The 27,658-nt window shown below is 38.4% G+C and overlaps 1 protein-coding gene across 1 annotated transcript; it reads left to right on the top strand.

The window, feature by feature from the left end:
• Positions 1-246: 246 nt before the first annotated feature.
• TMEM196 (transmembrane protein 196) lies at positions 247-27,658 on the top strand. Its single transcript, XM_062501098.1, has 5 exons — positions 247-393; positions 12,008-12,064; positions 13,889-14,143; positions 18,288-18,341; positions 27,332-27,658. Exons 1-5 carry the CDS (start codon positions 247-249, stop codon positions 27,656-27,658), a joined length of 840 nt encoding a protein of 279 aa, XP_062357082.1.

Here is a 27,658-nt window from a genome sequence, read left to right as displayed (position 1 = left end):
GGGGCCGCGCTCGGGGCCGCGCTCGGGGCCGGCGCGGCGCTGCCTGCGCGGGGCCCGGCGGCGCCGGGGCCGCCCCGCCGTGCCTCGGTAGCGCCCTTCGGCCGCGGATGCGCCGCTCCGCTCCGGCTGCCGGCGAAGGAAGAAAAGTTTGGGGGCGACTTAGGGCCGCGGGAGCGCCCGAGGAGGAGAAGGAGGAGGTTGCGCGGTTTCCCCGGCTGATCGGGAAGGAAGGATGACCGAGGGAGGATGTGCACCAGCAGCCAGATCATCGGGAGCCTCCTGGTGCTCTCCGTGCTGGAGATAGGGTTAGGGGTGTCCAGCGTGGCCGTGGGGGCGGTCAGTTTCAGCCTGGTCCTCACAGAGCATAAACCTCAGCTGGGAGACTCTTCTCCGGTATGGAGCGGGGTGTGTGTACGTTAGCCATTTCACTCTCTCTTTAACTCTTTGTGGTGGTGATCAGACCGTGCGAAGGCATCCCCTTTTCCCTTCCCTCCCCTTCCCTTCCCTCCCGCGAGTGCATGTTGCGCCGACCGCTCCCGGTCCATTTCCGATGTGCTTGGGGTACGGTCTGCGGAGTCGTGGGGCGAGGGGGAGGCACGGCGGGGACAGATGGATGTGTGTGTTGGGAGCGGGGAGACCTCTTCTTTCTCGCTCCTTTCCTTTTTTTTTTTCAGTCTGGCTGTGAGCAATTGAACTTTCTCTGAACCCCTTCTCACACCTGGGAAAGCCCGATGGTTCGCGTGAAACCCGGGTCATAGCTTACGGTCTTTAAATTGACTGAGTTTTGCTTTTTAAAAAGAACAGCCCTGTCCATGATGAGGAGACTGTCAAAAGATGCTTTAAATTAATGTCAAGGGTATGCCAGCCGAGTCCTGAGCTTTTGGAGGAAAAATAGAAAGAGGCATTGGGAAGGAAAAGGAGAAAGATGTTCCCATGCACTGGGCACCCTGGGCTTCTTGCAAAATGAACAAAAAAATTGAAAACACAGTTATGGGTTAATAGAAGCAGCATGTTCATATCACAGAGCATTTCTCACTTCTCAAAATTGTTTCTTATTTTTCCACTTTGAGATGTGCATATTTATAGGAAGAATTTTCCTCCAAATGGTTACTTATGTTTATGAAACAAAGGATAGGAAATGTTGAATATTCAGTCTAAACATGAGTGGGCATTTTTGAAGTCCAAAGCTGGTTTTGGCCAGCTTGTATTGTACAGCAGTATTTCTAAAATGATTGTTTGCTTTGCTTCAGATAACATGATAAATGTAAAACACTCTTGATTATTCACCAGCATAACCTCCTCTAATTTATAGATTAATTCAGACAAAGTGCTTCATGTGATAGTCTCACTGTCAATAATTATTATTTATTGACAACAGTGATAAATATTTTTGACAGTATATAAACACACATATAAATCTGCACTGCAGAACAGGTAGGTGAGAAATGAAAATGAAGACTAGATCAGACAGGTAATGATATTACCAGGCCAACTGGTAATGATACTATCAAAAATCACTCCCAAAAGGGAGGCTTCTGATCATTGTTGCTGAAGAAAAAAATTACTTAAAACCATGTGTCCATCTGAAGATTTAATGGCAAAGGTCAATTTCCTGGGTTTCACTGAGTTCAAAGAGCTTTGATCAGTCAGTGAGATCAGTATTTTATGCAGTGATTGCATTTTGTGACAATGCTATCACAGCTGATATCGTTTCATGACGATGCACATTTCCTGCATAACTGCCTCATTCCTTTCTATGCTGTTACCCCAGAGTTTGTGCTAGGCATAGATTAAGATTCTATCATATCAGATATTGGCTTCCAAGGACATTATAATCGGAGTAAGAGACAGATAGAGTGTAAAAGGGTGTCAGCAAGTATGAAGAAAGAACAAACCAAAACTGAGTGGTATAACAGGTGGTTGCATTAGCCAGCAGCAGTCTGGCTGATTTAGAGCTGTTCATAATAGAGTTTTAGAGAGGAATAAGACAGAAGACAATGAAGGGGTTTTTCAGATTTTTATAAGAACTTATTCTCAGATGTGACTGCAGAGGCATGGAAGGTAACCCAAAGGGACTTGTTTGCAAATGTAACAAGTGGACACAGGATGCCCACAACCAGAGGTAGCAGAGGCTGACATCAAGTGTAGGGAACTGAGAAAAACTGCAGGTTGAATAGGCAGAGAGAGGCCTCAAAGCAAATGTAAAGTGGAAGCAAGAAGCTTATGCTTCATGTAGTAGAGGAAATGAGAAAATCAAAGTGACATGCAGAGTGGGGTGACATGTTTCTAAAGGATGATTTACTTTTCCTTGAACTAAAGATCTGTGGTCTAAATTGTCACCATTATACCACTCTCTTTGCACTACTCCAGCCGTTCAAACTATTAGGTTGCATCCTTCTGACTAAGGGACTACTAGCAGGTGAGGCAGGCAGGCCAAGAAAGGGGCCAGAGATTTACAGTTCTCCAGGGATGTTTAGGGCCATGGGTAACTAGTTTCAAATGTAAACAACTGGACAATGGTTTGTTGGGACAATCCTCAGGACTGTCCTGCTGCAGAAGTGGCAAAAGCCTCCTTTCTGCTCACCGTACCTTACACTGAGCTCATGTTGCCTGTATTAAAGGATATTTCTTGCATAAAATATATTTTTTTCCAGTTCACACGAGTTTTCCTTTGAAAGTGAACACTAAGGAAAAGAAGGGGACATTAAAGAAAACCTAATTCTTTGACATGTTAAGATACAAACCACTTAAGTTGAACAGTGTAATTCCTCCTATTGCAATTTACTTGGAAATGCTCAGAAAACCTTTGACCCTGTTCTGTCCTTTTATGTGGGTGGAACTCAGCATAGACCCAAGTTCATAAGGAAGAAGATTAAGATAGCATCACCATGGAAACCTTAACCTGAATTCTTAAAATTTGGGCATCTTAAAAATCATGCACATTCTATCTTCTACACTTGCCTCCCTACGATGCTTTGCACTTGACAAACAAGTGAAGTTAAGCATGGGCTGAAGTACCCTGATCATTTCATGCCCTGCATTATGTATAAGCAAGTCAGGGAAAGTCGAGTGCATCAGAATGAAGAAATGGAAAGCCTAGGCAATGTCTGTATCAAAAAATACATAAAAATGGGAAAAAAAAGAAGTTTCAAATCTGTTGTTCGCATTGGAATTGAATTGGATGAAGATAGTGCAAGTTGTTTAAAAAGTAGCCATAAGAAAACAACTGAAGGTGTGACTGTCTTCTCAAATTATTTGGAGCATGTGAAGACAACTATCCAGTTTACATCATCACCAATCTGTTCTTTTTAAAATAGGCCATGGTTGTTAAATTGCAAAAAAAAAAGCTAAAAACAAAAACAAACCTACAACAAAAACAGTCCCAAATACCCTAAAGTACATACGTTGTTGATTTCTAAATTTTCTTTCTATTTTTTATGTTTGTACTGGGATGAACTATTCTGTAGGCTGTAATCAGTGTCTCTCAGCTTTCTTTGTTTCCCAGAATCTGAGGGATATTTCTGAAATCCACCATTGCAATTCAGTTATATGACGTATTGTAGAATAATTCAACCAATGAGAACACTGAACCACTAACAATAACATAGTAAAACTGACAGCATCCATAGCAAAGGCTTTTGCACAAATAACAAAAGTCAGAGGATAATCAACCAAAAAGTATTCACAGATTTTTTTTAAATGGTCACATAATTTCCCTATCTATATTTAGAACACTGTGGTTTCATCACTATCACTATGAGTAATGAATAGATATTCACACACACACACATACATGTGTATGGCTCTAATCCTCATTTATTCTGCAGTGGTGAAAAAATCCTTGCTGCAAATGAGTATCCCTCTCAGAGAGAGAGAATGAGAGACAAAAGCCACATCTTTAGACAAATATACCATCTATCTTCATATATGAGAGAGATACCCGATGATTCACTTATGGCTATGCCCCACAAGAGTAATAATTTCTTCCCTTATAAAGGCAAATATCTGAATGTATTTGCTCTCAAATATGCACTTTCTGTATGTTGGTCTGTTTGCCTATCTGTAGGTAGAGGCAGAATTATTGTTTCCATGATTTGTAATTTTTTCACAGTTTGAAGTCTGCCTCCCCATTAAAAATCTGTGTTTGGCTACAGAAATTTGTTCCAAGTTGGCACTTGGAATATTTGATTTCAATTACTTCAATTTTTTTTATCCAAGATTTGAGGGAAAATAAAAAGTGTCAGTCTGTATGGACTTTCCCAGAGCAAGAAAACCTTTTTAGACTGTTAAATCAATGTTGGTGGCCTAGAATTTTAAACCACTAAATTTTACATCTATGTTTCACTGATGCCAAGTTTCCTTTGGAAAGAATAGTCAAACTATTTTTTTTTTTTCAAAAGCAGCACTAAATAATCACATTATTGTTTAGCATGGACAAAATGCAGATGTGATCCTACTTTATTTTAACATATGCATTGCATTTTCATCAAACTGACCATATTTCTGTCTGGCTCCTGCTCACAATGAAATGAATCACAGGACTTTCAGTGAGCTCAGTAGAAGCTGGAAAGAGTTCTGTACCTATAGGTGGGGAAGGACATACCAAGGGTGGAAGCTTCTTGTCTTGCATGGAGCCAGGACAATTCACTGAATTCAGCTGAGGTCTTTCAGTACGTTTTCTTTCTCATTCAGAGACTCGAAAGGCACAAACCAACCTGAAGATGGTCCATCTAGTTCCTAGGTTGTATTTAGAAGATCTGTTGAATATAGACTGACTTAAGCATATGCTTAAATGTTTTGCTATGATAAGACTTTTGTTCACCTGAAGCGAATAATCTTTCATTTATTACTTTTCTGAGATGCAAGCAGCCACACTCTAAACCAAATACTTGATACTAAACAAACAGAAAGCATTATTTTTATTTGTTTTTCTGATAGGCTCTAAACAAACAAAAACTAAACGTTACTATTTTGCGCTGAGAATTTAAGTGTTTTTAGAGATGGGTGGAGGTTCTTCAAATCACTCACACTGGGTAAACTTTCAGATTCAGAAACGTAGTTCTTAATTTCCTTGATTTGTTTCTAAAAAAAATATTTCCATTTTTAAAGCATCTCTGTAGGTTTATAACCAGATGAGTGGAAACACTAATCACAGGGTCTGGGATGGAATTTAAACTGCTTGCATATGGCTTGAATCAGTGGAAAGTGTAGCACCACCTGACCTGATAACACCCAACAGCATACTGCCAGACAAGGTATTGGCTCAGATTAGACATGAATTAACACCATGCCTCAGTTACAACAGAGCCTCCCCTCTCAGCATGACAGATTTGGTGGGACACAAGGTTGGGTTTTGGCAATGCTGCTGCTTCTGGTTCTGTGTCTGGATGCCTTTCAGCCAGCTAGACATTCCTGTCTCCACAATCACTTGCATGGGACAACATCATTAGAAGTGTCCATCCTCCTTCTGCAAAAGATTATTGCATTTCTCTGTGGAGATAATAGGCAAACCTAGTACCTAGGCTTGATCTTCTAGACTGTTTTAATTTTTACTTTGTTTGATGTCTTTGTTTTCATGAGTAGATTCTGTGCCCTTTATGTCTGTGCTAAGAAAATGTAAACCTTATTCTGAAATACTGCTTTGAATAAGAGTTACAATTAGAGATATCTCTTCCGCTTAGTTAATCCATTAGGGATTTCAGCTTTTTTCTCATTTGGATGGAGTCGAAAAACATTATTAAATAGAATCTTTCTTTCTTTACATTACTAATTTCAAATTCCTGGTTATTGGCCTGGAAGTCACATGCTTATGTAGCTTTAGTGTAAAACACAGAATTTTATAGTTTACTACCTGACAAACGTAGATAAAAGTGAAACTGTTAATTCTGTCTTGATGTTTTAGTCTTCCAAGTAGAGTGTCATTTGCATAGGTATGATACACTTGCATTTTCACTGTGTTATATTCCATTTTGGAATTATTTCCCTTCCTGTGTTACATTACATACATTTGGATGACTCATAGAGGACTTTCCATGCAGTATATACAATTTAGCTATCTTTTCTGTCATGAACAATGACTAGGGATCAAGCTGTCCTTCTATTCAACAGGTTTTCTCTACTATTTTGTTCAGCCTGTGTCCAGGAAATTTTTCTATGTGCAGTTTTCATTTTTTCCAGGAAATTACACTCGCCATCACTTTTGCCTTTTCAAAATGTAAGACAGAAAGGTTTCTTAGCTTCAAGATATAAAATAAAAATAGTTCCTTTTCTTCTGCATGGTGGCAAGAAACAAATCTTTGACTTCCTGCAGATTAACTAAAGCTGAATCTTTTTCAGACTACCAGGGACTAAGTTCCCATTTTCCAGAAGGAAGTGCAAGAAGCCAAGTCTTTTGTTCCAGAAAATATGAAATAGGGATGGATCAAAACCACAGAACTTGAATATATATTGAGATTTTAGCCTTCTTACCAAAATGTATGGGGTTTCAGATCTGAGGTTTTGTTTCAAGGCAACATTCAATATAAAGTAAATTAAAACAGTCTCAAAGTAAACACTGCCCTTTTCCGGGAGGTCTTTGGGGTTCTTTTCCAAAGTTCAACAGACACAAAGAGACATTTTCCAATATGCATATGGAACATTAGCAGGTACAGCTGCAGTGTGCATGACAAAAACTCCATGGACAGACACTACTGCATCACCTTGCAATCACACATGCTGTCAGGGTGACTCTGACTTTGGTGGGTCCATGGTGAATCATCACTGAAAGTGGGATTGAGGCACTCAGTCTCTAAGCAGCTCTTGTACTTTGTAGTATCTTTCTTTGGATTTTTTACCATTCACTCAAGAGGCGTTACACCTCTGTCTATTACTTCATGATACATTCTCATAAACTCATAGAACCACAGAATCATACAATAAGGATCAGAAGGGACCTTAAAGATCATCTGGGCAGGAGCACCTCCTACTAGACCAGGTTGCTTAAGGCCTTGTATGACTTGGCCTTGAACAATGTCAGGGTTTGGTCATCCACAGCTTCTCTGGACAACCTAGTCTACTGCCCCTCTTCCAGTTACCTCTTTACTACTAGTCCTGTAACTACAGTTCCCAATGAAGAGTCTCTCTCCAGCTTTCCAGATATTGGAAGGCTGCTATGAGGTCTCCACGCAAACCCAATGATCCTTGTGGGTTCCTACCAACTCAGAATATTCTGTCAATTTGTGAATCTCGGAACCTTCTCTTCTCCCAGGCTGAGCAGGCCCAACTTTCTCCACCTACCATCTTAGGGGAGGTGCTCCTACCCTATTACCAACTTCCTTCTCTGGACTTGTGCCAACAGTTACAACACATGACTTCTCTGCTGGTCTTGATGAAAATATCATGTATGTATAGGAGGTGTGAATAAGTCTGCAACCAAAAGTAACCCTATAATCAATAGGGTCAGAGTGAAATTGATGATGTGTAGGTTTATCAGTGAGTCTTTCAGCATTTTATGATTTTTTTAAAAATTATTAATAATAATTAAAATGTAAGTCCAACAATCAGACATCTGTTTAAAAAAAGTTCCAGCTGAAGTTCTCTCTCTGGCTTCCAGGGCATTTTGTACGGCTTATGAGCTTAACTTATCCTCAGTGAAATGTTTTAGCCTTATTCTCTGCATGAGTTGTGAACACTTTTGACAACTGAGCATTCTTTACAAGAAGCTTATCTTCAATTACATATTCCTTTTCCACTCCTGATTTACTATATTTTCAGTATAAGTCTGCTTGCCTAACTTACCTCAGGTAAGTTAGGTTACATTGTTAGAAAATACATGGTTAGAAAATATAATTACATTTAAAGATTGGGAGATAAAGATTTTTACCAACCATGAGATTGGTTGGTAAAAATTGATTAAGGATAATCAATGATCAAGTAGAAAGGAGCAAGTCCTCACCATGACAGTATTAGTTAGTCAAGGGTAAACTAAAGTCCAGAGTAGCTCAACAGTTATAAATCTAGTTTTACTGTTATGACATATTGACATGAAGTCTTTCAGCATAGCCAAGAACAGAGAGAGAGTCAAGTCAACAAAGCCCCTGATGGGAAGATTCTAAGCAAAAGATGCCTTCAATCTGATTTTTACTGTATCCTTTTTCTGGTACACAGAGCTAGTGTAGTTTCTCCCATCCACTTTTCGCTACTGCTGATCACAACACTGAGACATCAAAAATTTTACAGGAAATTCCTATAGCACGACCACAAAAAAAAAAAAAGGCGTAAGTCTCTATGCCATCAAAAAGCAGACAACACAGTCAATCACATGATACCCCACTGAAATCCTAACCTTTCTAGATGCCTCCACATGGAAAAGCTTGGCTAAAGAAACTCTACACAAGCAGTATTCCTGAGCCATGGTATTACTAATGCTCTCTTCATACAGCAGGATTCCACTGTGTCCAGTGAATCAGCCTTAGAAGAGAGTGGTAAACTTGGCTTATAAGTTTCAAAGTTTTGCATGAGGTATAATTGCCTGACCTGGTGGCTCAAAGTCATCCATTGGTTTTAACTGCAAAATGCCTGCTGACATAAATAACCATACTGGGCTTTGGGCAAGCCTTTTCTCTATGAACGCAATACACTGTCATCTTTAAAAAAAACCCCAACCTGAATAAAATTAATCCTTTGCTACTGCCTGAATGCTTTTTTTTCCAAGGTTTAACATATTCAGGCACTTGAATACATTTGGTTTCACAACTTGTTTATCTCATAGGCATACAGATTATAAAACTTCAGCATGACCTCAAAATTAAACAGAAGAATGTGGAGGAAGCATGAATATCCAATTCTTCTGGGTTAGAATGCAAATAAAACTCTTTTAGTTCTTTGACTATGGAACATGTTATTCCTTGCCTATATGTACAAATACTGTAGATGTAGAGAGAGAAAATACATACAGAGTATACGTGACGCAATACAATATTATCACAAAATCGTAGAATTTCTCATGTTGTAAGGGACCCATTAAGATCACCAAGTCCAACTCCATGCTCCTTGCAGTACTACCTAACACTAAATCACATGACTAATAGTAGCATCCAGAGTGCTCCTTGACCTCTGACAGACTTGGTGCCATGAACCCTTTCCTGAGGAGCCCATTCCACTGACCGACCACCCTCTCAGCGAAGAACCTTCCTCTGATGAAACTTCACTGCACTTCCTTGTGCCCTGTCATTTATCAGCAAAGATAGAAGATCAGTACCTCTTCCTCCACCGCCTGCCTTGAGAAAGGTGTAGGTTGTGTAGAGGTCACCCCCCAGTCTTCTCTTCTTCAGTCTGATCAAACTAAGTGACCTCAGCTGCTCCTCCTACATCTTGCCCTTGAGGCCTTTCACCATCTTGGTCATCCTCCTCCAGACACACCCTAACAGTTTGATAGTTTTCTGATACTGAGGCATCCAACTCAGCACACAATTCTTAAGAAGGAGCTGCACCAGAGCAGAATAGAGCAGGACAATCACTTCCCTCGACCAGCTGGTGATGCTGTTCTTGATGTACCCCAGGGCATGGTTGGCCTTTTTCACTGCCAGGACACTGCTGGCTCACATTCAATTTGTCATCAAGCCGAACACCCAGATCTCTTTTCCTGTGGTTGCTTTCCAATCTCTTGGACCCCAATATTTACATATAACCAGGATTACACCGTCCTAGGTGCAGAATCTGGCACTTGCTCTTGTTAAATTTCATATGTTTGGTGATTACCCAGCTGTCAGGTCCATTCACATCTCTCTGTAAGGCCTCTCTGTACTTAACAGAGTCCATGGTATCTCCTAGTCTAGTATCATCAGCAAACTTAATGTACATTTAACTATTGCATCCAGATCTTTACTCCAGGTAGTCAGATGTTCTATATGGAATAGTCACCCCTTGTTTTGAGAACCTGGTATTTTAGGGCTCATAGATTAGCTTCATTGACTCAAACTGGATTAAAACATTCCTGAAAAAATGGGTGACCTCTTTCATACTCTTTCAGCTTTGAAGGTGAATTATTAAACCCATAGTTTTTTAAACTAGTTAACAAGTAAAAACTATCCATGATGATATCTTTCAACACTAATTAATTTTTCTATATACAAAAATTTCATTCAATCCTATTCAATCACTACAGAGAGAAAATATATTATTAATCCACTTTACCAAGTCTGACTGAATAGGACTTAATTACAAAGATGTCTTCAACAAATTTCATTTGAGGTTTCTGCATTTTGAGAAATACAAAACATGATGTGAAAATCTGAAGCCTGCCTTCAGCTGAAGGCAATCTGCAATGGTAGGACTGGGAGTGAAACCCCAAAACTTCACAGAAAGCCTGAGTGAACACTTACAGAGCAGATGTGATGAGCTGAAATATTCTTTGGCTGTGGGAAAGGCGCACAGCAAGCATTGTCCCTGGTGATTTGTTTGGTTTTATTGTTATTCCAGTCAGTGGGTTCTAGCAGCATTTACCAGTTGTGCAATCTGGTATGTCCTGAGCCATTCAGCACCATGGTCCACATGACCCAGCCCTCTTCATAATCAGATTGGTGTTAAATTCATATCCGATACTTAGTGTAAACATTAAAAAAATATACAAAATATACAAAAAAAGTATAAAAAAAATTATCCACATGCATTGTGGGGAACTGTTTTCATGGGTCTAACTCAGAGTAAAAAGACACCTCAAGGCCTATACTTAGCTATACACACAAACTGCTTTAGTTAGAGGGAGATAAACTATGAGTTAAAGCCACTCCTCAACTGAAATTGCAAAGTTGCAAAATTTTAAAGTGTAAATAAAAAGTACCTGAAATATATTACACAGACTCTGAATGCTGTATAGAACCTCTTAGGGTTTTGGTTTCTTTGTTTTTTAAAATTTCTTATGTAACAGCCAGGTCTTTTCTGTGATTTAATTCTAAATTAGGGTTAAGCAGAGCCATTTGCTAGAAATACCATCTCAATGCAAAAATAGTGTGGAAAAATCCAGTTTTAAATCTATAAATTTCTTCTCAGTATGGGAGTAGGGTTAGCTTTATTGAAAATGGGTAGCACAGATTTCTTAATAAAGGAGTTTATGAGGTATCAAGGAAATCTTTTGACAATATTGCTAACACCTGGAGAAGACCTTATTACTTTTGTGCAACTACTGTAGTTCCTACTATGACTGCTCCCCTGGGGACTATTCAATGTTTTCCTTGTTACACTTTTATGTAGGAGGAAAAAGACATCAGAGGACATCACTGGTCTTTGACAGAGGTCATTATTAAGCATTATAATCTATTTTTATCAGTTGTTTAGTAATTAATTTTTGCCTAATGCCTGATACAATTAGCAGACCAGTTGTGTGAGGGAATGACAGAAAAAAAAAAAAAGGATGGATACCTTCATGCTTTCATGCTCTCTCTTGTGAACTGGGCTGTCAAGAGTCTGAAACAGATCTTTCTGCATGCCCAGAGTAGTCACACCAACAAATGTAGTCAAATTTACACCTGCACCTTCAGACATGACTGAATTATATTCTTGCACAGGGTTCCACTGTCTTGAAGACAACAATCCATATGTGATCCTTCAGTAGTTCAGATGGTAGGATCAGGGCATTAATTAATGCTATGCTAAGAAGTAGATGACTTGGATCAGTGACTAGTGCCTTTCTAAACTTTTTTGAGAGAAAAACAAAACAGTAAAATGGCATTTTTATGCTTGCAACACTGGGGATTTTTTTTCCAACTTGCTTACCTAAGCAGCTTAAAATTCAGGTTTTATTTATTTTCTTATGAGTTATGGTGACTCGGACTTCTCATTCCAGCTTTTTATCTAATAAGGGTGTTTATGGTTGAGTTACAACCTCCTGAAACATAAGGTTTGTGACAAAAATGCTGACTACTGTAACCATTGCCTAAACTGTAGTCACCACCTCAGCAACACAGTGGGTTTTGAACTTCATACCTTAAACGATGAAATAATTGTTTGGTTTCTTTTTTTTTTTTTTCAGTTCCTGCTTTGCGGCATATGTGGAATATTGTGCGCCAAAAAAAAATCTGGACTTGTTGTAAGTGTTTCCACTACATCCATAACACTTAAGTATTTGAAAGGCTTGCTTACCTAATTTGATTTCTTTAATGGGGGCTTTCTGCATCCCAGGGTTTTTGATAAGCAATTAGAAGAATTACAAGTTGGCAATCTATAGAAAGCAATCAGCACTTTGGAATAGTCATGAAAAACAAGGCAGTACTGAAATGGCCTATGTAGGTCATACTACTTAAGCCATACATTCCTATTTATCCGTATCTGGATAAACTTTGATTTGAAATCACTTGATATAGATTTATGTCAAGTCAATAAATGCTTCTCAATAATGTCACTGGACTGTATCTTCTCCCCTTCAAAAAACAACACTGGGTTGCCATCTCAGTAAGGCTGCTGACCAAGTTTGTTTCTAGATATCATAGCTGTTAAGCAAGTTAAGCTGTTTAGCAAGTTTGTTTAGCAATCTGAAACACGTGTATGCAAATTTTAAAGTGATGGAAGATGTCTCTTTAGGTACAGTCATTTTCTGACTGCAGCAAAACAGTGTTATTACTCAACAAGTCACAGCAGAACTCGATTTTAAAGACATGATTTTATTTTATGTGATAATGCCTGTCCTAATTTTTTGTCAGCTCAATTATTCTGCCACATACAGATGGAAGTCACAGAAAACAAGCATAAGATGTGACAGGAATCAAAAGTCCTCTCCAATTGTTTTTCAATATCAATGAGTTATCCTAAACTCTGTTAAAATGACAGTCCCATCTCATAAAACATGTACCATAACCAGTTTCTAAAAGCCATCTGTTCTGGAGGTCTCATGGAACAGTTACTTGCCAGTGGACTGCAATATACATCCTCAATGCCACATTCCTGGTGAAATTCTCAGCCCAGTTGTGTACAGAAGTAGTCTGTAAGGTTCCATAAATTTTTTTCTACCACAGTAGATAAGTACATATACAAAGCCATATTGAGAAATGTTAAAGGCCAATCTAGATCATCTGACAGGTCAGCAGTATCAATGGAAGTGAATAAGACAATCATTTAACATTGTCTCCATAACAAGGTCTTGCTCCTGAATCATTTGAGGCTAATGCACATCCTCAACCAGCATAACATCTTTGTGATTAAAAGCAATAGGAGGTCTTTAAAAGTGTCTCATTGATTTCAGTCTGTTTCACAGCTTTCTAAAATTCCCAGGAATATTTTATTCAAGTTAAAATCAACTAAACAAACCAAACAGCCATATAGTCAGCAAACTGACCGTCTGTAAAGCAGCATCACTGATTTCTTTGCTTTTTCTTTTGCTTCTTTGACCAGAACATTCACCTTGAATGATTTCAAAGACTGCACAAAAGCTGCAGAAAGCCTCCAATCTGCAATCTGACTGAATAAATTATAACTGTGCAGGAGGCATGGTCATAATGAACACAAAGCAAGAGAGATTCACTACAAATACATGACGCATTCACTCCTGAGGCAGAGTGATAAACTGCACAATAGAAAATTTCGACACATTCTGTCATGTTACTGTTTTGCATGAACAGCTGGAAATCAGTTTTGTGTTCTAGCAGTCTTTCCATTGAATAGGTTTGAACTTTACCTACTCATTTTACCCAACTTTTTTTTACATGCAACATCAATCTTAACTCTCGTATACCAGAAGGTAATATATTCCCCAGGAGCAATGTGGGAGCTAAGAAAGTTAAAAACAAGTGTCTGTGTGGTGTTTTGCAGTCAGTGATGCTATCAAAGAATTCATCTATGGTTATCTCATATTTTATATGCATTAAGCCATCTCCGAAAAATACTACTGTGACATAACCTCTCTTGTCTCTCCTGACAGATGATACTTTTTTCCGCCTGTTGCATCTGTGGACTAATAGGAGGAATCTTAAATTTTCAATTTCTTCGTGCTCTGACAAAGAAGTCATCTTCTCTCTATTCCTTGCATCTTGCCTCCATGTCTCTTGCATGCATTGGAATCGGTGGTTGCACCCTTTCTTCATGGCTCACTTGTCGGCTAGCCAGCTATGAACAAAGGCGAATGTTCTCGGAAAGGGAACATTCATTGCATCACTCCCATGAAATGGCAGAAAAAGTGAGTTGTGTGTCCTCCCTTATTGGTTCTGCTTCTCCTGAAATGTTACTGTATGTGTTAACGTTTACAGTTGGCATGAGATGTATTCAGTTTTCAGTTTTATATGAGAAAGAGCTTCTGGAAAACGAAATGCTGCCATTCTGTGTAAGCTTTATTATGTTGCATTATATGGAGCTATTTTTAGGTACTGTATATTTGCAGTACATCCATTTCAATGAAGTACATCCATTTTCAGCATAATTCCATTGTATAGCTATTCAGGGGCTTAGCTGCTAAATATAGCACTTCCTAAATAATTGGAAGCCTTATTAATATGAATTATCATGTATTGTACTGTGAAAAAGCACAGAAAGCTTTCTGTAACCACATCATTGCATGCTTCCAGGATTTAATCAATTTCTTCCTCTCCCAAGTACTCAGCTTATAAATTAGGTTATTTAAACACAAAAGCCACAGTTCACAAATTTAGGTGACTTAACCTAAGCATCTAAGGGCATATATAGACATATAAGTGAAACTGGTCTTATTTGCATCACTGAGCATTTACTTCATTTCTGTATTACTAGGAAACCTACCAAGGTGTATAGGAACATAATTAGGTGTGGAAACTGAAGCTCCCAAAGCTGAGCACATAGGACCAAAACAATTAATGGAACAGAATTCTTCAAATCACCTCCTTGACTTAACAGATCTGAATAATATTTGAAGGGTTAAATACTTGTAACCCTGTGCTTTGCATTTGGACTTAGTATCTATCCAATGCCTTTCATTTGAAAAAAGGAGCAGAAAAAAAAAAGTCAAGCTGATTGCCCACCTAAACCTCCACATGCAAGTTTGCATTACTGTTAAGTTCAAGAGTCTGTTGTCTACTGAAACCTCTGAAGAGCAGAACAAGGACTAGTTTGTCAGACTGTAGAACTGTTTTCAGATTCCCTGAAAAAACATGATATAACGGTTAAAAATGACTTGTCACTATTCTTTGGTTTCTTAACTGAGATGAGACTCCAAGTAGAAATATAAACTGAATTAATCTTACATGATGTTTGAAATGTGTTTTAAAAAGAGGAGGTTTGAAACATCTTAAAAAGATCATGTTTTAAATAAGTTTTAAAAAGTTAAACAGTAGAGGTTACATCAGTAACATAAAGCAGGGTGATGAAATCAACAGACAAGATACATTTCTCCATCACATTTTAAAATGAAGAAGAATTCTGATGAGTTATTAGGCAAATATGATAGTCTTTTTGATGGAAGGCAAGATATTGACTTTCAGAGAGACTCTTGCCTCAACAAGGCCAAAGATGGGAGAAAAGAAGAGAGAGAAAGGAAGAAGAAACAGCTTGGAAAGAAAAAAACCTTTCATAATAAAAAAATTGCTGCCAACCCTATCAATTTGAGGTGAGGATGACCATGTGTAACAGCAGTTCACTGCCCTACCTTCCTGGCCTGTTGACCTACTGAGCTTCTTGAACTGCCAGCTGTCCACTTATCTCGGGTGAAGGGCCACAATGTACATGGCCTGACTTGGGACTTCTTAGACCCATAGACTGCCTGCTGTTGGCAGGGTTGAGTACACTAGTTCACAGCATGCCCCTAAAAGATAATGAGGTCTACATAAAAACTTACATTAAATTAAACCCTACTTTAGAAAATAGCTTAGAAGTGTTTTATATATAAAACTATATTGTATATTTATACTGATATACAGTAATGTAGACATGTACTGCATGTGCATTTATTTGTGCTATATTTATTGTATAATTGTTATATTTATATTAGAGATTGAGGGGTATTGAAATAACCGACCTGCCCAGCTGTCCGGTGATTCCCCCGACACCAGAGTTACCTCCAAGGTACGCTGAACACTAGGGAGCGACCATGTTGTTATGTCACTTCAGGAAGGACCACCTCTACGAGGAAGTCATAGTTTCAGCTAATCAAAGTTGGCTGATGCTGTGATGTCACTCTGAGGCAGGAATGGTGCTTCCAAGTAGTGACATAACTCTACGTGGTGAATGCTGCAATCCAGAAGTAAGTTGAGTATTTAAAATATTCACCCTAGTTACAGGCATCCAAATGCTCTTATTTGGATGTAGCCACCATTGATTCACTCTGCTTCTAATCTGTGTGCTCCTTCATTCCCTGAATTCAGCAATTTTTTAATTTAAATTAACTTCTTTTTTTAAAAAAATAGAAATATTGGGAAAAATACATGGGTTTTGATATTTTCTGAAACTATGGTGATATTCTAGTAGCTGATGTCTGCAGACGATTAAAGTGATGAAGCTGACAAAAGGAAACTCATGAGTAGCCTTCTCACAGATCATTACTATCAAAATATGGCTGACTGATAATTACTATTAAATGGCTTTGGTATTCTTGGTCTCTTTCCCAGCTAACAGATATCTTCAGTGTAGATCCAACAAAGGCTTTAGGCACCCACAAATAAGCAAATTGTAGTGCCAGACAACCCCCAAACTGGGATCCATAGTCCAGTGTAAGGCATGCATGTTCCTCTTCAATATATGAGGAGAATAAGGTACAATACCAAAACATCCAACACCATCATCTACAAATGGAGACCTGGGTGGTAGAAAACACTCAAAATTAGTTTCACACCTGATTTGCTCTGAAGTTTATGCTTGATTCAGGAGTATTAATTGGCAAGGCTACTTGGTGTGATGAGCCTAACCTTACATTGTAGAGAAGAACAGAACATCCCTTCTTTCAAAAACTGTGATGGGAACAATCAAGTCCTGTGATTTGCTTTAAAATATAGCTGGTAACACCTGAGAAAGGAGGCATCAGTGCTTTTTAACCCTGTTAGCCTGAGTTCTGGTCTCTGCTTGCCAAATACTGTGGATTAAAAGAAGAGAGAGACAAAGTAAGACTAGTAATAAAGACCAGTTTGTATAATTTTCTTCTCTTTGCCATGAATCTCAGCAGCTATGTTATAGAGTTGGGCTCTTTCTTTCTTTCTGTCTTTTTCTCTCTCTCTCTATCTAGCCCAATGAATGTTGCTTCACTTTTTTTTACAGAAGCTTCCACAGGAAGGGGGGACAAACAAATCCCTTTTATTCCACATTTTCTCCAAGTGTACCTAGGAGGAAGAAGAGGTGAATTTAATCTTTCCATGCAGAGAAGAGCCTCTGGTCATCATGCAACTATTTTAGAACTAGTCCAACACTGACACCTCCACCTCATCTACCTGAATTTTAGAAATACTCCGAGCTGCATTTTTACCTGTACCCATTCCTCTTGACATAGCTGAATGTTCTCTGTCATTGGATATAAGCAGCAGATCACTCATTTCTACATCCAGATTCAATCTGGTATGAAATAGGCCTGGGATTGCTCAGAATAAGGTAGTTCTGACCATCAACTCAATGCGGCTTTGCAGCCTTGGAAATCAGGGAACTGTTTAATTAATGCAGCCATCTCTAGCTTAGACAGCTGCTAAGGGGGTATTGTTTGGATTTCAATTTGAGAGTTAGAAAATCTATCTCCAAACAAATCTTGGTTTAAGTGCTTTAGGATTCTGACTCATGAGCTGGCCAGCTTACTCTGGGATGACTCACCTGCCACTGGAGAAGCAATCCCTGAACTGCTAAAAATTGCAGACTGGCATATTAAGGCAAAAGAAAAATCAGTCCCATCCCAAGAGAAAACAAGCAGTTCAAACCCTTAGATCCTGTTTGGATCTAGATTTACTTCCCAAATGTCTATTTCAGCAAGCATTGAATGGCACCTGTTTGCAGTATGTCAGCACAGACAGAGGTTTGAAGAAACAGAGACTTAACTACCATTTCCTTCTTTTGTAGATCAGCACACGAGCCTGAGTTGATGCAATTGCAAAGGACAACATCACAAACTTGTACAGATGCCATCAATGCTGTATATGTGGTCTGAGTGTAATGTCCAACTCAATCACTATCAATGAGTCTATCAGCTTTCAAATGTACCTAATTCATATAGGAAAAAAAAAATTTTATAACGAGGTTTATCAAGCTAAATAAAAATGTAAAGTGTTTCTGAATGTTTGAAATTCTGAGTTTGTTCAAATTTCATCACAACCTTAGATAACTGAATTTTGAACACCTTACAATAATTCTAATTTAATTAATGTTTTCTATTCTTGTTCTAGGAAATGACAGACAACCTAAGCAATGGTGGCCCACATCTGATTTATAATGGAAGTGTATATTAAGAAATTTTTAAAAGTTCCATGGAAGGAAGTGGTTTTAGAATTTTCTTCAGGAAAAAAAGAATAGACTCCAAGAAATTAAGAAAATGAAACTATCTTAGCTTTTATGGCTCAAACATCACAACTGCAGACCAGCATAGTTGCAATTCCCTTTTAGAACCATGTTCAAAATTTGTCTCCTAAACATTTTGCGGATATACAATATTTATTCACTTCCTGGCTACTCTCTTTCATTTTTTTGTCTGAATAATCTCTCTGAATTGTGATAGTATTTGAAATAGACTTCTCAAGACTCTTATTCTCATAAAGACTCAAAAATCAGAAAAAAAACCCAAACTGAACTGCATTTAGCCCACTCAAAGGAGAAGGCAGAGGAAGAATGGCTCAGGGGAATCTTTTTCTCCTCTCCACTTAGCAGCATCTGGTGTAAAATGATGGCCTCAGATCATGGCATGGTACAGCAACACATCTGCACAGTCCCTCTCCTCACATTTTGAATGCATCCTGCTTCTGTTTTCCCAGTAGATCATATCAACAGAGAGTGCAAACTCCTCTTACAAAAAGCTCCCCTTTCACGTCCAGAGTGTAAATGAACAGTGTGCTGAAAACAAAAGCAATGTCTTTGTTTTGAAAGACAGAATGCTCTAAGAATGCCATAAATCAAAACCTCAATAATGCCTTGTTGTAAAGAAATTGTAAATATTTCCAATTTGTGAATTAAGTATATTTCGTAATTTGTTCATAAAAGATGACAAATAAAATGAAATCTAAACCAGAGATTTTAGATCTCTATCTTTTGGGGTTTGTTCTTGTTAGAAAGATCTTGCAAAGCTGAACTGTCATGCTTGCAGTTTAGCACTGAGAAGTTTCTAATAGAGTGAAGCAAGCTCAGAAGGGAAAAAAAATGAAGGCTGAAAAAGTAATGGTCAAGAACTTACTGGTAATTCTCCACACCAACAATAATGTTTGGGGGTATGCTAAAGCAGCAGGTATGCAAGTATGACCCCAAACTTTATTGCTGAAACTAGTAGTTTGTACAGCCATGAAAAATGGAAGATATAATCTGTAGCAGAACATTTAAAGCATATTATTAATATTCATATTCATAAAAATCACTTATATGTTACATAGTGAGTCTATGACTGTGCAGTATTGCCCAGCACAGCAACAGGAATTTCAGATGTGAACATCACTGATGACTGGCAACATTTGGTGATTCATACCATGCTCCCAGACAGGTACGAATAAAACCCTATTAATGTCCAAACCACACCATAAAATCCTCTATGAATTACATTAAATTGTTTTGTGAATCTATGTGGCATAAAATAATCTTTAAATCTACTATCTTAGAATTTTTGAAGTCTGTTAAGGAGTTTTCCCGTCTCGTTACAATATGGGGAACATCTTCACTGCAATTTAAGCCACTCAATTAAACTCCAAGCTAACTAGTTGGATGGCTAATCTTATGAGTCAAAAAACAGTCCACCTTATGAGGCTTCTCTTCACTTACTTACTGTCCAAAAGAGCTTTGGAATTTTCTCAGAGGCCCTGATATACTAGTATTTACTACATCTCTTAGAAATTGCTAATGAGACTGTTCAGGTTCATAAAGAATACAGATACTGTCATAGCAGAGTAACCAGATGTTAAGGTATCTCTGCTCTAGGAGGAGCTCCCCTTTCCAGGTACTACCAGTCTTTAAACTGTCTCCTTCACTACATTGCAGATTGTTTGCACTCTTTATAGGTGTCATTGTCCCTTTAGTCTGGTACTTCTCTTCCTTTGCAGCAGGAAGCATGAGATAAATATGTCCCCAGTATGTGCCCCTTATGCTGCTGCATTTTTGTTGCAACTCCTGACACAACCTGCCAATGCAGGACCATGATATAAGTGGGTGCAGAGATTCACATACGTTGAAAAATGCACATTGAACATGCAACCTGGGGAGGTGGTTCTGTAACTTTCCTTTCCTCATTTCCTCAGGAAAAAAAACAAAACAAAACAAAACAAAATGAAACAAAACATGTAAAAGGGCCTTGTTAAATAAAATCAAGAGCAAATTTAAAAATTACTCAAAAATCCACCTTGGAACTACCTGGCTGAGGTTCATCATTAGCTCCATAGCACAGCTATGATATCACAGTTCACCAGAGCCCCTTGTGACATCTCAGGACCAGGAATGGTAGCTTCAGATCCTGGAGCAGTTTTGAGCTGCAGTTCAGAATCTGGTCAGGAATGACATGAAAGTGCTGACCATAACATCACACAGTAATTTATCACAAATACCTAATTTCCTGGCACATTAGTGAGAGTATGGGATATTGCAGGGAAACAGGTGATTCTTCTATATCCAACACAGTAGTTCAGTACAACAGCCACTTCCTCATACTTAGGAAAGGAAAGGAAGATAAATTCTCTAAGCTCATAATGTCTGAAGCCCTGCTGTAAATTCTGAAATACCACCACACCATGTCTGCTCACAGAGGTGCTGAAAGGCGAGAGATCTGGGCCCCAAATTCAATTGGTAGGGATTTTTTCCTTCTTTTGGTGCCAAGCTTGTAGAATGTAGAAAAACTGACTGGTCCCTGCATAAATAAAAGCCTTGAAAATGCAAATCTGGAATTAAAAAGACTTGGGAACAAATGTGACAAAGAGTGCTCCTACTTGAGACATAAAAAGAGGATCAGAATTCTTAAATTCAGAGTAAATTACCACAATATGTGTATGCGGTAGGGGAATTCTGGGAAAAGTTTCACTTTGTTTAATGCTTTTGTTCCATAACTGCATACAGAATTCAACTGCAATGGAAACATTCTGTGTATGTTTTTGTTACTGGTACAGATGAAAGAACATTCATTCCACTTATCCAACTGCATGAAAAAGAAAACTCACTTTTCAGAATGTGACCAACCAGTGTAACTACACCAATAGCTTGAAGGCTGGGCCTTTTCAACCTAAATAGGATGAAACATGTATTGCTGTTGACACAGTTGTCTGATTCATGCTGCTGTAAAATCAGATGCTGGCTTAGATTCTCTCTGAGATATTCAGCTGTTATTTACTAGGTCAAGCAACACTTACTGAACTTTGGGCAGAGGACTTACCTAGTAAGTCCTTGATGTATGTTATAATATATTAGGCTATATTTTATGGTATACTTTGCAATTCATCAAACCTCAGCTGATGAGAAACAGACACATTTTGAATTTAGAACAATCAGCAGTGCTTATTGCAAACTGTGCAGAAAAGTGCATATGATATGTTTTAAATCTCTGTCTTGCACAATCTCCAATATATATTTGTTGTATTAGGACATATGAATTTCCCTTCAGATGGTCTGGAGAAAAAGAGTATGAAAAACAGTGAAGCAGGCCACATTCAATAGGAAATTGATATACATTAAGCCATAATCACAAATAGTCATGCTTATATAAAAAAATTCCCCTGACAGTGTGATTCTAAAGATACGGAGAAAAGAGAGTCTCATGGTTTAAGCCATTTTTGATCCTTTCAGATCCCAGTCCCAGGCAGGTTAAGGAGTTAAAAGGAGCCTCTTATAATTAAATGCTTAGAAATATCTAAAAGCAGACCAGCATTACACTACCATGTCACTGCAGATAGTACTGCATAATCTTCCTGCCTAAAATGGTTCTAGCTTTCCTTTTCTTTACCAGTGACATCTTTAGCTTCACCATAAACCTCCAACATAAACAACCAACATGTACAACCATAGCTGTTGTACATGCATCTGGAGACAGATTTTAAAGAATATTTTTAGAAATTGTACAGGCGCTAACCAGACTGACTTGGAGCTGCCAGGGGCCAGGAAGAAAAAAAAAAAAAGAAAGAAGAAAATAGTAGAATATTTTTGAGAAAAACATAATGTGATTGGAGTAAAGATGCTAAATCCATCCTAGTTTAGCATCATCAGCCTAAGGAGCTCTAAATGACCTTGGGAAGCTTGCTCAGAAAGGCTTTTTTACTCCTAATTATAAAATTAGGAGAATGCAACTTGGTGTTTTGAAGGAAAAAAAAAGGATAAGATCAGTAGCTGGAAAAAAAAGGATGAGATCAGTAGCTGGAATTTCAGCAGAAGGTGTGTGCCTGGACAGACTAGCTTGGCTATGAAATTTTTGTTCTGCTACAGAAAGAAGCAGCTTTGACTTGAAGCAAAAAGTCCAGAGGGCTGTACCAGGGTCTCTCTTGCCACCTCTCATCAAAACAGTCAAAGAAACACTGAAGGCACAGCATAGACACCTAATTCTGCCAGAGAACCAGCAATAAGCTGTGCAGAGCACCCTCACAATTGCTCTGTGGTTCCCTCAAATGAGCTTCCAGCATATATAGAAGTGGCAGGTTTTTGTTTTTTCCCCCTTACTTTGCGTTCAATTTTCTGCAAGGTATCGTTTATGTTCTTTAACCACAAGTCATAGTAAGCTGCTAGAGCGACTTCCACATCTAAGTAAAAAGCTTGTTTTTTTTTTCTCCCAGACATCACTCTGAAATTCATTTAAAATCTTGCCATAAACTGAAAAATGTATCTTTCTAAAAATATGTGCAGTTATGGCATTTTGAACAGATTGACCATGTACATTAGTTAAGAATAACTTCATCTGCATATTGAAAATAGCTGTTTACATGAACTGGCACCACGTGCAATGGGAACATGCTAGGAAGGCAGGGACAAAGAGGCACCATAAACACAACTGAATAGCTGCACATAATTCTGCTGATATAAATCAATTATAGGACTCAACACAACTTCCTTCTGCACCCTTAAGAAATCATACAAACATTTAAAAGATCTGAGAACCGTTTGGATTTCCTACCCTCTTTCCTGCATCCCATGGCTAGTAGCTAGTGTGAGACAAATCAAACTGTGTTACCAGCACCACAAACTCAGCTCCTCTCCCACATCATTAGATGAACCCTATTTTCTCTCCCTCCCACTTCATGGTGGTTCAAGCTAGGAGATTGTGTCTTATATATACCCTTAGCCCCTCTCTTAAAATGCAGCTGTATCCTATAAACTGTTTAGCATTGAATCAATTCTTACCTTTCTTGCCCAGAGAAAGGAAACACCGATCATTGCCTTCCCTTTATGGTGAGATTGCAAACAAGGCAAATCTAAATCTTAACCACAAAGTCCAAACATGCAGACTGACACTATTCTATTCCTACGGTTTGCTGCATTACTGATATCATTGCTATCTTCCTCTCTAAAACCAGGAATAAACTGCAAGAATGCTGATACCTAGTATTTTTGAGGACTATTTATTAACTGTGTAGAAGCCTGGAAAAGTATGTGTCAGAGCTCCTTTTCTAACTATTACACATGAAGAACTGTAGATTAATATTTATATCCACACTATGGTGGCAGCAGCATAGATCTTAAAATGGTCCAAGAGCTCTGGATCTAGAAGGCATTGGATTCTGCATGATTATATTTATTGAATGGATTGTTTTGCTTCTATTTTATGCTTGCTAAAAATAATGTATTAAACTGAAGAAAACAGCTGAGTTTGTAAATTAAGATATTCAAACATGAAGAAATACCTGGATGGATTTAATAATTAATTTTTCATGCTGTATTGCACAGACAGGATACTTCATCTGACAATTCTTTTATCAATCATACATCATCTTTGAAAGCAATATATATTTTTCTATCAAAAGACATAACCTATCACCTCCTTTATTCCAATGAACACAAACTTACCCACTTTAAAGTAATTTGTTTCTGTGCAGATTTCCCAGGCTCTGGCTCTCACTATGGTATTGTCTGCTAAATTAAGGAGCCTGGGACAAACTTGGATCAAGCAATTTCTTAACCTAATTTTGGGTTAGCTTCTTAAATTTCTTCACTGTGGGGCAAATTTCCAGACCATCTATATATATCTATATATATATATATATATATATATATATATATTCACGTAACTTCTTTCCTAAACCCTTTAAAATTTTCCCATGTAAACTTACTCTGTCTGTCCCGTGCATAGGAATTATGTCAGGAATTATCCCATTCATCCCTACCTTACCCAAGTTACACTGGACCAACAGCTAGCAGGCTAATTGTTCTCATCTCTCCTTGATTGCTTTGAACTAATCTTGATCCTGCAAAGATATTAAAATTGAATAAAATTTCATACTGTCTTGGATTTCTGTCCCCAGTTTCTTGTCAGACAAACAGCCTATTTTACCCGTAGGAGTAATGAAGAAAATAAGGAATTATTTTAGATTTTAGAATCTGTCTTCTTCCCTGTTTTCCATCAATGGATAGACAGACTTCTTGTGTGAATTTGCTGCAGGCTGACAAGCTTAACACTGATGCATATATACCTAGGCTCTTAAAATGTTTACACTGTGCCATAAGAAATTCTCCATAACCCAGATGCAGAGCGAGTCATGGTGAATTACTGAGGCATCCCTGACCTGAGCATCTCGGCCATGCTGGGAGGTGGGGCTGACAAACATGAACACACAGAAACCACGACAAACAGAACCACACACACACACACACACGAATGCACGGCTCCTTCACGCTGCAGGTCATGCACAGGAATGCACTGTGGGGCACAGGCACACCTACACTGCTTCAAACCCACACCTAGCTCAGCACAGACAGACCATAGCTTTCAAAGCCAGCTGTCAAACAAAACTGCAAGACTATGCAGGGATTGCATTCCCATCTGTCAAAAGAAAGATGTTTCCCTTATGCTAAATGGTTTGCTCAACAGGGAATGACCTTTCCTCCCCCTTTCGGGATACATGCTCGCTTTTTCAGTCTATGCTATGTACTTGAGTCACAACAGTCTCTTGGCAAGTAATGGAGCCAGAATGAGCATCCAACAAAACAGCCTGAAAGATATATAAATATTAATTTGTGGTAATTTGTCTTTCAAGAAAATGTTGCAACAGTCTTAACTCTGTGGTAATTCTATGGCTGCAATGATGAGATGGTGTAGGCACAAAGGAGCCTGTTGCATCTCTGTTGCAAGATTGGAAAATTTGAAAAAAAAAAAAAAACCTCTGAGAAAAAGGGCTTAAGGGTTTAATGATGTACTGACATATCATACCTTTAATGGCAAAAACAACCCAAAACACAACACCCAAAATAAATTAAAAAAAAAAAAAAACAAATCCAAATCCAAAGCCAAAAGAAAAAATCCCACTTATGTAGTTTTATTCAATATATCTTTAAGTTCTTCACTTTCATTGTAGCATTTTTTGTATGTTCAATTTATTCTTTTATGTCATACTTGTGACTCCCCAATGCCCTATAGTATTATAATCAATATTTGGTTTGAAAATCCCACAAACAGAAAAAGTATTGAAGAATATTGAAAGTAGACAAAAGGTAGTATGTTTGTGTACCTTAGGGTTCAGCTTCTCAAATGCTAAATTAATGTCTCTTTTGAGGACTATATTTAAAGATATGCTTAAGAAACTGCTTCCACTGAGCATAACTGAACTAAGATTTATGTTTAAATTTAAACCTGGACAACTGTCTCAAACAAGGATTCTTTTGTAATGGCAGACTAACACTGAGACAAGTCCAATGATTAGTACCTATTTACATAGCGGTGTCAGTATGAGAATCAGGGCCTTAACCTGCATTGCCCTGAACACTGCAAAAATTAGTAAGGGGACGTGCAGGAGCAGAAGTGATCAATCAGAATAAATCAATTTTATAAGTACATATCTACTGAAGGATAAAAAAAAAAAGGAAAGGGACAAAAAAAGGCATTTTTGTAGCTTTTTTCCCACCTTTCCATTAGCATCCAATAGTGAAAAATGCCCTTTTACATCAGTCAGTGCAATCACAGCTGCCTTGCCTGCACACTCCTACAAGACAGACTGCACCATCCTTCCCCCTCGCGACACCTACATTTATAGTCTGCAATACCTGCAACCCTTTAAGATGACTCCTTTTAATGGCTTCCTCAAATACACTGCTCTTAACCCCCAAAAAGGTTCACGTTTGAACACTGCAGGTTTGTTTGGAAGTATTTACTTTTGATTTCAAGCAAATGGACATTGTGGGGACTTCCACAATATATATTGGCTCTATCAAGGAATGGAAACATTACAGATACCCCCCAGCTTACTGGCAAAGAGAGGACATTCTGTCAAAACAACACATTTTTTTGGAAACTAAGAATTTAATTTAAAATCTCCTTCTTTGATGGCACTCATATTTTTGGCATTTATATTTCCAATGTTTATACTGATGTCTTAAGAACACTTAAGCAGAACATTTATTTGCAAATAAAATTTCATAGCTTGGCAGACTTGGATTCTCTTTATAAATCTAAGAACTGTAAATCCTTTTCCATAAAAACATGTATTATTTCCTACTGAAAGTGTGTGACAACCACAAAGTTTATTCTCAACCTATAAATCTGCATGAGACAGCTCATCCAACAGAATGAGTGTGCACAGGCATAATTAAAAATATACTAGTCCAGTAAAAGTAAATAAATAAATAAAAAGTATGAAATAGCAGTGACTTACCAGCAAAATTATACTGTATGTTAGAATAACCCACATGTTCATTGGAATGCAGCTGTGGTGGAAAATTACGGAACTTTTTTCATAATTCTGCCAAGAGAAAACTAGCAAAAAGTGAGCAAGACAAAGATACCCCAAGCTGTCCTTTTTGCTGGAATGCACAGAGAGGGGCCTGCCAGGGAGATCTGTTCAGTTTCCCCTGTCTGCAAGCATCCATAGAGATGGTCCAAAGATTTGCAACACTAATGTGGGCATCTTGCCTTCTGTTCTGAGCAACAGAATGAAAACAGAGGAGAAATGAAAGCAAACTTTAGAAAACCCCAAACCAGTGTATTTTTCCAAATGACAGTCTCAAGTGCCATATTGACTGCCCCACTGGTTGCACTGGGGGTCACTGCAGAAGCGACTCCACTTACCGAGAAAGAGCTCAGTACTGCTTGAGCCAGATTACTTAACTTTTTGGATAGCTCATCAGCAAGAGATTAGAAACAGGCCTCAGCACGGGTTTAAGTGTGCTGGACCCTGTGGCTTTCATGGTTTGTAGCTGCCTCCAGCTGGCCGGCCTGGCTGCCACCACTGTGCTACCCCAGAGGGGCACCACACCTGGCTCATCCAGCCAAGGAGAAGCTGGGAGCACTCCAGGACACACAGGGTCCTCACACCACTTCTCTGGAGTTCCACTTGAGCCTGGCTATGCTAGTGAACTCCAGTTTGACAACAGGTCTGCATTTTCTTCAAAATCTTCCAATGGAGATGGTGAACATGGACTCAAACTAAGAGTAAGCACGATTTAA

Source organism: Cinclus cinclus, chromosome 1 (assembly GCF_963662255.1).
Source record: "Cinclus cinclus chromosome 1, bCinCin1.1, whole genome shotgun sequence".
In the NCBI taxonomy this organism is placed as follows: Eukaryota; Metazoa; Chordata; class Aves; order Passeriformes; family Cinclidae; genus Cinclus; species Cinclus cinclus.
The sequence above is the reverse complement of the archived record's forward strand: the minus strand, read 5'-3'. Positions and strand labels throughout refer to the sequence as shown.

What these genes read in the sequence shown, in the direction of transcription:
- TMEM196 (XM_062501098.1), top strand. Translation starts at nt 247, where the DNA reads ATGTGCACCAGCAGCCAGATCATCGGGAGCCTCCTGGTGCTCTCCGTG. An exon ending in CCCATGAAATGGCAGAAAAA is followed by an intron (nt 14,144 to 18,287) that starts GTGAGTTGTGTG and finishes TTCTTGTTCTAG; the next exon opens with GAAATGACAGACAACCTAAG. An exon ending in ATCTGATTTATAATGGAAGT is followed by an intron (nt 18,342 to 27,331) that starts GTATATTAAGAA and finishes CTTTTTGGATAG; the next exon opens with CTCATCAGCAAGAGATTAGA.